The sequence below is a fragment of the Labrus mixtus genome, chromosome 21 (assembly GCF_963584025.1).
Source record: "Labrus mixtus chromosome 21, fLabMix1.1, whole genome shotgun sequence".
Taxonomy (NCBI): domain Eukaryota; kingdom Metazoa; phylum Chordata; class Actinopteri; order Labriformes; family Labridae; genus Labrus; species Labrus mixtus.
Window position 1 is genome coordinate 11,812,454 of NC_083632.1, and position 10,301 is coordinate 11,822,754.

General features: G+C 37.7%; 1 protein-coding gene and 1 long non-coding RNA gene across 2 annotated transcripts; both read left to right on the plus strand.

Moving 5' to 3' along the window:
- The first annotated feature begins 2,779 nt into the window (after window positions 1-2,779).
- Window positions 2,780-4,468, plus strand: LOC132955852 (uncharacterized). The gene is made up of 2 exons (XR_009665957.1): window positions 2,780-2,990; window positions 4,369-4,468. It is a non-coding gene; the product is annotated as an uncharacterized LOC132955852 (long non-coding RNA).
- A 459-nt stretch (window positions 4,469-4,927) lies between these two features.
- Window positions 4,928-9,367, plus strand: LOC132955298 (mucin-13-like). The gene is made up of 9 exons (XM_061028096.1): window positions 4,928-5,455; window positions 5,577-5,699; window positions 6,523-6,629; window positions 6,841-6,899; window positions 7,040-7,212; window positions 7,571-7,699; window positions 7,840-7,882; window positions 8,051-8,088; window positions 9,177-9,367. Exons 2-9 carry the CDS (start codon window positions 5,636-5,638, stop codon window positions 9,362-9,364), a joined length of 801 nt encoding a protein of 266 aa, XP_060884079.1. The 5' UTR covers window positions 4,928-5,455; window positions 5,577-5,635; the 3' UTR covers window positions 9,365-9,367.
- Window positions 9,368-10,301: the final 934 nt, after the last annotated feature.

Here is a 10,301-nt window from a genome sequence, read left to right on the forward strand (position 1 = left end):
ACCATTATAGTGCTATTTCAAACACAATATGTACTTTTAAATGTTTAATAAATAACAAATAGGTAGATATAGACTTTCTGAGGTATAGTATAAGGGTTCATGCAAATGTGGCAATTGAGTATTTTGACACTCATTTTAAATAAATAATTACAATGGTGTACATTATAAAAACAATTAAGCAATCACTGGAAATTAAAATCGATTTAAAAAGTGTGCTCAAGCATGAAATGTAAATATGTATTGTGCAGAAAGTAATGGTAAAAGTGTTGCTATTTCAAAGTCTTTGATTACCGCTGTTATAGAAACATTACATTTACAGTACCTTAACTCATTTTTTCACATTTTAAGTCATAAAAGAAGCTATGAATGCAGAAAGATGGTCTATATACAAAGCACATCCCTGTATGCTTATTCAGACATATACTGTATTGCCAGTGAAGGGTTGTATCCTCCAAGGTCATAAGATTGACTGGGATTTCATGGTGAAGATTTAACTATCGTTTAATGGCCAAATCACATGTTTTAAGGTTCAAATGTTACACAGAGCGTGTCACTACAGGTGTCATAAACAAAGTAACTCATTTGTCAAGGAAACAGTAAAATACACTTTATTTTCAATTACATGGACATCTGACATGTTAAAGTGGCCCCCACATGATTTAAACCACTTTGGAGGTGTGAATGACCTCTTGGACTAAAACAATGAATGTTGAGCTTAATCAAAGTCCCTAAAAGATGAATGCTGATGTATGTTATAATGTACCATTCTGTCTTTGTGTTTGTATTTGTCAGGACGTTGTGGTAGTACAGAGTTTCAATGCACGAGCGGACAATGCATCGACATAGCTTGGAGATGTGATGGTACTAAAGACTGCACAGATGACTCAGATGAGCTGAACTGTCGTGAGTATTACAACCAATCAGCCGGACAGAAACTATTTTGTGGAAATTTAGAAACTCTATATATGTGTTTTTCTTTGTGTCAGCACCTCAACAATGCACCTCACAAGAATTTAAGTGTGTGACGAGCGGTGAATGCATCTCTTCAGGATTTGTCTGCGATGGAGAGGAAGACTGCTCAGATGGCTCAGATGAACAAAGAACCTGTGGTACGCAGACTGTGCTGTTTAGGCCAGACTGAAAATATGAAACAATTGTCCTCAGGAAGATGTTATACACTCAAACACTTTGACTTGTCAATGAACAAGTAATGTGATTTTCAAAATCTCAATTCAGTGTTAGGTATTTCATTATTTGTGTATCAGATGCTCCTTGCTCATGTTCACAAAATGTTCAGAGTTAAATCACTAGATGGTTTTTAAAAAAATTATTTTAAAATGGAGCATTATCTAAATAATTAAAGAAATTGCACACAACATGATGCAATAAATATTTTCTTTTTTTAGAAAACAAATTAATGTAAATCCTAGTTATACTGTTATTTACTATTGACTGTAAATGGAAACATTTTTTTTAACAGGCAAACACATTATAATCCAAACATGGTCCTTTAATCCTTTGCTGAGGTTAAATTATGCCCTTATAGCACATTAAACATTACATATAACAAGGATTATGCCCAATAGAGCCATTATATTGAAACAAAACCCACTAAAATGGTTTTTGGTTCAGGTGGGCGGACCTGCAGCCCAGACCAGTTCACTTGCCGGGAAGGCCAGTGTATCACCGGCAAATACAGATGTGACCATGTGAAAGACTGCGTGGAAACAGCTTCTTCTGGGGTGTTGTGGGGGCCTTTTAAAACCTGTGAAAAAAACAGAGTATATGAGTTGTCTCAAGGTTGTTCAATAAATTCATAAACTCTTGGAGGAATGTTATCTTTGACCCTCCTTTTCCTCATTGCCCCATATTAGTAACTTATGCAGCCTAATGCGGAGAAGAACATTATAATCAGAGATTTTTATTCTAAAAAGAAACTGAACCTTGGATGTACTACATATTTTTTCAATGATAAAGCTGAATTCTACTGTTTTTGTTTTGTTTTGTTATCTGTAGATTTGAGCAAACTCTGTTAAAAACATTTACAGCTGCGGAGATAAAGTTCAGTCAGGAAATATGTTCGTGCCACTTGTGTTTAGTGTGTGATATCACGCTATCATAATAACGTTTGTCTGTTAATGTTCTCCTCTGATTTGGAACAGAGTCTTGACTTGAGTGGATTATATTCATATAATCTTAACATTTATTACTTACTGGCAGAGGCCGATGCTTCCTGTTGTGTTTCTCATCAGTTGGGTCCAATATAAATCCAGATATTAATATAATTTTGTTTAGCTTTTATGGTTTTCAAATTTATCCAAATTGGTCCAACTGTTGCTCTACTGGTTGCATGAGTGTTAGCAATAACTGTGAACAACATTAATAACATGAATTTAAATAATAGTGCTGAATGCTATGTGAAAAATGACCTGAAGATGTATCATGTGAAAGAATAATTTCAAGCTGCAGATCTTTTGGTATATCTGGCGATTGCAGGCATTACAAATAATAATAAAGAAATAGTCATTGATGGTCTTGTTTGCTTTTCTGGGTCATAAAGAGGCTTCAGGATTCACTTCAGTCTGTTTCATAACCTCTGTTTCATAACGTCTCACAGGAGCTTTAATATGATTATTTTGTCAACATTATCTCAACTCATATTTCATGGTAATTTGTAGAGGGTTCATGGGGATTTATTCAACAGAAAGTAAAGTGATTTAACCATGTCTATGTCATGGAAGACTACTAAACCCATTCTTCTTTTCTTTTCTGACATGTACTTTAGCACAGTGCCGCCCTCTGAGGAGTGACTAATGATTAAAACATCCAGATGAGGACACCTCAGCTCTAAACAGCCAGTGGTGAGCCATCCACTCACAGTCCTGATTGGCTTTTTTCCCCCTGTGTTGACATTTAATCCTTAAATTTTATTCCAATGGCTCCAAACTTCAAACTCTTCTCACTCATTTGGCTAGTTGCAGCCTGTCTTGGTAAGTAAGCCCTTAAGATTTTATTTAACCTTAAATGCTAAATTATTTCAAATCTAGATTTGTTAGATACAAATCTCTGAAAAGGAAATTGTACAGGTGATTAGAAGTTTGGGGGTTGTGTGTTTTTTTAAATTACATCTTTAGATAGATAGATACTTTATTGATCCCAAGGGAAATTCAAAGCATCCAGTAGAAGGTACAAGACGTACATGAAACATTTGTTACAAGGAGCTACTGGATAGGCGGCCACTCGCGTCGGCGCTGGAAGTTATAATATTGTTATATAATATATAATATATAATATAGTTTAAAATCAAGATAACAATTAATTATTCAAGTAATTCCTGACAACCATTTTTACCTGACAGTTTGGTTTGGTGCAGATAATTTAAATTACCTTATGACCATTTTTGCTCACCTACCTTTCTTTCTAAGTCTGTTGCAGTCAGGGAAGTCTCCCTCTCTTCCCCGTAACACCTCTTGTCTGGTTAATGCTTTACTTAAAGTCCTAAATGAGCTCAGGGAGACTGTTACAGGAAGGGTGAGGGACCTGTTTTTTGTTTCCAGGCTCATGAATGGGCAAAAATCATGTAATCTGGATACTTTAAAAGGACGTACACATACAAGTGTGTTTTAGTTTTAATGAATTGTTGGACAGTTTTCTCAAACAATAATTCAACCTGAATTTGGATTAATCTCCAACCCGTTTTGGCATGAATTACAGGATTGAGACAGTCCGATCATGATCTTAATGTCTTCCAAATCTTGATTTTTACCTCAGTACAAATATGTACATGTGCCTGTTATTGGGTTTAAAAAACAAAAAAAAGAACATCAGTGTGTTAATTCTTTCAATGCATAGTCTCAGCTTTATTGAATGCAACACTGGATTGTCCCATTACCTCCTGTTGGTGCCAGAAGGCTGCAACGTATTAAAGGAGAAACTCTGATAACAATGAAACCAGTGGATCTGTTATTCGGGCTGTATGTAGGAGTAAAACATAACATTCCACTATTCTCAGCTTTAAACACAGTGAACAGTCTGTTTTTTTTCTCACAATTTTTATATAAGATATGGCAGGGGTTAAGCCCCCCCAGGATCTGCCCTTTGTTAGACTGTACAAAATTGTACCTTGGCTTCTGTTTAGGATGAGGCTAAACTTTCATTGTTTGTTTTCAAACAATCAGTATAATTTCTTCCTCTCATCTATGATGTCTTATAGATTGCATTGCCAATGCAAGAAAAATCTGTTAAATATGTTATTTTAGTGCAGTAGTATTTTCCTTCTGTTTAATTTGTCAGTATGTCACATTCAGCAGTGGATGAAAAAACTATTGGCAGGTTATCAATGATCAGTGCTACAATTTGCTGCTATAGCCATCCTTTCCTCAAGCAACAACTGAAGCTGATGTGTGTCCATCCACAGCACCTCAAGCGACATCAGCTGCTGATGGTACACCAGTCCCATCACCTCAAGCAACAACAGAAGCTAATGGTACACCAGTCCCAACATCGCAAGCAACAACAGCCGCTGATGGTACACTAGTCCCAACATCGCAAGCAACAACAGAAGCTAATGGTACACCAGTCCCAACATCGCAAGCAACAACAGCCGCTGATGGTACACCAGTCCCACCACCTCAAGCAACAACAGAAGCTAATGGTACACCAGTCCCAACATCGCAAGCAACAACAGCCGCTGATGGTACACTAGTCCCAACATCGCAAGCAACAACAGAAGCTAATGGTACACCAGTCCCAACATCGCAAGCAACAACAGCCGCTGATGGTACACCAGTCCCAACATCGCAAGCAACAACAGCCGCTGATGGTACACCAGTCCCACCACCTCAAGCAACAACAGAAGCTAATGGTACACCAGTCCCAACATCGCAAGCAACAACAGCCGCTGATGGTACACTAGTCCCAACATCGCAAGCAACAACAGAAGCTAATGGTACACTAGTCCCAACATCGCAAGAAACAACGGCAGATCCAGGTGGTTCATCGGCAACACCTCAAGAAACAACGGCAGATCCAGGTGGTTCATCGGCAACACCTCAAGAAACAACGGCAGATCCAGGTGGTTCATCGGCAACACCTCAAGAAACAACGGCAGATCCAGGTGGTTCATCGGCAACACCTCAAGAAACAACGGCAGGTCCAGGTGGTTCATCGGCAACACCTCAAGAAACAACGGCAGGTCCAGGTGGTTCATCGGCAACACCTCAAGAAACAACGGCAGGTCCAGGTGGTTCATCGGCAACACCTCAAGAAACAACGGCAGATCCAGGTGGTTCATCGGCAACACCTCAAGAAACAACGGCAGATCCAGGTGGTTCATCGGCAACACCTCAAGAAACAACGGCAGGTCCAGGTGGTTCATCGGCAACACCTCAAGTAACACCAGATCGTCCATCCACAAAACCACCATTAACACCAGCTCCAACAAAACCACTTCCAGGTATATTTTCCATAGTCAAAAAACTGAAAATTTCAGTTTCCAAGGTGTCATTATTTTATGTTCTTATATAGCGCTGCAGACACTTATTGTTATCTGTATTTTTTCCCCTTTGCCTTCAAAGGCCCATGTGAGTCAAACCCATGCGGCGGTGGTAGCACCTGTGTACCTCGTTTCAATCAAATGTTTGAATGCCTGTGTTTGCCTGGTAGGGTCTACAATAAAGACAGCAGCACTTGTGAGAGTGGTAAGTTTTTTATTTTCTGCATACCACTTTTATGAGGTTGTTACTCAATGCAAAAGTTTTTAAAGAACACTTAATACAAAACCAAAGTGTATGTATCTTTGGGATATTAGAATATTTAGACAAACAGGAGAAGTGATTTCTCATATGTCCCCAGCAGTCATTTTGATGGAAGCTTATTTATGTGAACCTGTTGGTATCAGAATGTACAAAATTGAAGCAACTTTAGAGGACCTGTGCTACATTAGTCAATATCTTAAATACTGATGGTTATGCAAAATGTTTGGCAGTATCAAAAATTATTATTAAGGAAGATGTTAGACACAATTTTTCTGGTACATCTCCAAAGCCCAAGCTAGGAGACAGTTAGCCTAGTTTAGAATTACGGTGATAGTTTAGGTGTGCTTAACTATTGTGTTTACCATTTTATTTTACACTGTTACAAGTTTGGTAAAATAAAGTGCAATATCTTTGGTGATAACACTCCAGTGAGATGTCTTCATGTAATTGAAGGGGTTTTTGAGGCTTAGTGCAAGATAGCATACCCCCTTGTTGGAGTCTAGACTGGTGTTGGTGCTGGTGCGCTAAGACGGAAAAGAAAAACAGCTAGCCTGCCTCTGCTTAGAGGTCAGAAAATTACAACCATAATGCTAGGCTAAATTGCTGCTAGTTCTTGCCATATATAAATAGGACAGACATGAGTAGGTTCTTCTCATCTACCTATCAGCAACAACAAAAAAAGTGATCAAATGTATTTCCAAGTTGTTGTATATCCTTTCAAAAATGAATCTGACTATACTTCTTCCGACTATATTTCCTGTTTTAGCCAAGGTTTTCCCTGGACAACTGACCCTGACAAACGAGTACAATTCAAACCATGCAGACCCCACATCAGAAGACTTTCTGAATGTGTCTAAAGGCGTTGTTACAGAGGTTGGCAATTATTTCACTCCTCTTTAATCCACTGTGTGTTTATAAGGACAACCACTACAGTGTAACAGTGCTTGTGCATCATACTTATCTGACATAGGTAGTAAACCTGATTTGTGTTGTGATATATGTACCATGTTGCTGCACAATATCTATGAAAGTAATTTCATTCAAGTGAGCCTGAACACAATTATGTTTTCTTTCCAAAACACAGCTGGACGATGTTTTTAAGTCAACTACTGGCTACTCTAAATCTATAGTGCTGAAACTGAAGTAAGTGACTGATGATGGGTTTTTTATACCATCTGACTGTCTCTCCATCCAGAACAATACTTCTTGCATTACACTTAATTCCAAAGAACCTAAAAATTACAGAATATGATAATCATTACATGTATTTTTTTTCCATAAAGGTCCACTAATAGTGTCAGAGTGTGGTTCAGGGCGACGCCAGGTATCTTGGCTGAAGTAGAGAACATCTTTGAGCCAGCAGCTGCCATTGATACTAATATAGTTACAGATACATTGACAGCGGCGATTAAAGACTCATCTAAAGACTCTATCCTGAATGGGGCAACTTTTAAAGGTAAGTTTTTTACTCATATTCAGGTAGTAAGTCTGGGCATTTTGCTTGATGCTGGGAGTTATCTATGAAAAATTCAAGCAAGACATAGATTTTCTTTAAGAAAGACACAAATGAATAGTTTTGATGTGTTGTTGCAGTATAGTCTGAAATAAATTAACATTGACCCATATCAAGTATCAAACTAATTATGATAGAGAGGGGGGGGGCATTTTACATTGTTTTAACATTGTCAAGATATTTACTGTTTTTTAAATCACTATTTGAGCTAATAAATGCATTAACGTTTTTGTTGTGTGCGTATTGTATGCCTTATTTGCGTTAGATACTGTATGTTAATCTTATTTTCCTGTATTTAAAGAGGATGACCTGTGTACTTCAAAACCTTGTGATGTGAAAACCACAAATTGCACTGGCAAGGATGGATCTTTTGGCTGTTCATGTAAGGACGGCTACATTAAGACGATCTACAGCGACAGAGTATGCGTTGGTAAGGAGGGCATTAGTGAGTGGAAGTGAGACAGAGAGAGAAAGAATGTGTCTGTGTGTCAGTGAGTGTGTGTGTCACAGAATGTAACAACCTTCCTTGGACTAAACTACAAACTATCTCCACTTTTTCTACTTTTGCAGCTTGTCCCAGTGGGCAAAAAGCTGGGCCCAGTGGTTGTGTCGCGTAAGTACTTCAGTGTCATATCATCTGTTCAAAAGGTTAAAATTATCTAGTCAGATTTTCAAAAGTCTAATGCCAAGCATAGTAAGGAGGTAAAAGCCAAGAGAGATGTTAATATGCTCTGTGTTTATAGAGAGTGAAATTGTAAAATGAATGATCTTTTTTTTCCAGTTGTACATTTGGTTATTCTGGCTTAAACTGCAATGCATGTGAGTATACAGTACAGTATGTTTGAATATGAATGAAAAAAAAACAAACACAAGATGATATTAAAGTGAATCAGTTATGCCTCGTCATAAGGGACTTAATAACTTAAAGTTCCTGTGAGAAACTTTCAGTTTGTGTTGATTTTGGCGCCCCTTGTGGACAGAGCAGTATGTCTAATCTCTATGTTGATATTGTCCTGTACACGAGTGTCTATTTTATTCCAAAAAAGTCATCCTGATTTATTTTAACAGTCAAATTTCTCACTCATTCTGTACATTTTCTGTAGATAATATAAAACAATGCTTTTTCTTCAGCGTGCTGTCAATTTTCCTGTCTGACATCTACCCTGTGTCAGCAGTTTCAGGCATTAAAAGTTACAATATAAGAAAAATAACCCCTGTCACTTATCGTTTTGTTTGTTTTTGGGAGCACATAAAGTGACATCAGTATTAATTTCAGTTTCTTTCATCACCAGCTATAATTTCCATATAGGAGCTTTAAGCTTTCCAAATGTAACTTTCTCCCGACATTCCCTAAAAAAAATCATGCTCATATGCAAAACCTGGCAAATGCAATACACGATCCTGCTGAAATATTTCAACTTATAAAATATCAAACTGGACTGCACGGGTCCTTAATATACAATTTTCAGTATTTCAGTGTAGGTCACATGGTTTCTACACTAATACACTTGAATAAAGGGAAGGTAATTTATCTACAAGTCTTCTTTGACTTTTAAAATAAACTCTCTTAAACTCTTTTGAGACCACTACAAATATTTAATGTGTAAAATAGAATGTCATATAAAACTTGGATCTCCTTTTTATGGGTTCTTTTTTAAACAGTTAACAGATTAAAATGAATTCTTGAGTCTCTTTATTACAATTACAAGAGCAAACCAGACCATCAGTGACATGATCAACTCTTTCTTAATGCCTTTTGATGCCTTAAACCACTGAAGCCAGCCAGACAAAGTGAATAACTACCAAAACAGCCTTCATTTACATTTAACTCAGGATGAGAGCAGGATGAGATTGTTTTGAACCTGGCAAAGCCATGTTATTGATCTCCTTGTCTTGTGTTGTTTTAGCATGGCAACTTGCGCTGGTAGTCGTGTCTGTTGTTGTAGGACTGCTGCTCATCTCAGCCATTGTTATGGTTGGATTGGCACGCAGGTACGTTTTCCATCTACTCATTAAACAATTTGTCATTACTTTTTCATCTCTGTCATGTTTTTGTCATATTCTCTCTTCTTCATGCAAGTCATTAACCTTTTAACACCTATGCCTTCCTGAACTGCAGAATGAGCATGGACCTCAGGACCAACCTGGAGATGACTCCTAGCAGCAGCCGGCAAAACCTGGTCCCTAATGGGAGGAACCCGGTTAGTATAGCCTTTATCACAAATGCACAAAACTCCTGAAAATGTCACAAAGTTTTTGGATTGATATGCATTTGCAAACGTAAACGACCAAATCTTTCACCCTAACAGCTCTCTTGTACATTTTTTTTTACAAGAAGTTGGGGTTACACAATGTGAAAACACAGCAGGTCAAATTCAGGAAAATTAATTTGGAGTATGTGATAGCTGTGGCCCTGGGCCTTATAGTACATCTAAGCAATCCCCGCTCCTGAACATTTTGATATTTTCAGGAGCCTACATGTGAAAAGTTATTTTGCCTCTGTTTGTGTTGGATATTGGTCGGTTAATATTTGTTTTGCACTTTACTAATCAAAACAAAATATACTCCTTTCATTGTAGCGGCTCTATGATGACCCTGACGACATAAACCCATACACACAGGCTCGACCCCAGAACAACCCGTACGCCCAGAATCGCCCTCAGAATAACCCGTACTCCGCCAAGGAGGGGTACACCAACCCTTACGTCACCAATGACAATGGAAGACGGTTATATTAATAAGGGTTAAATAACACAACCTCTTTAATTCCTTATTATAGCATTATGTATACAGAAACATGAATTAGATGTCCTTTCACCACAATGACTCGCAGAGCTTGAATGTAACTGTGATCAATTATAAGCTTCCAACAGTCATTTCAATTGTTTCCATGACACATGTACTGAACATCTGAAACTTTGGGATTTGGAAAAATGCAGGCCTATTCAAAGGTGTCAGTCAAACCTGAATTAAACTCAGGGACCAGTATATTTAAGATATAACTATTTTGTCCAGTTAATATCTTGCTCGTC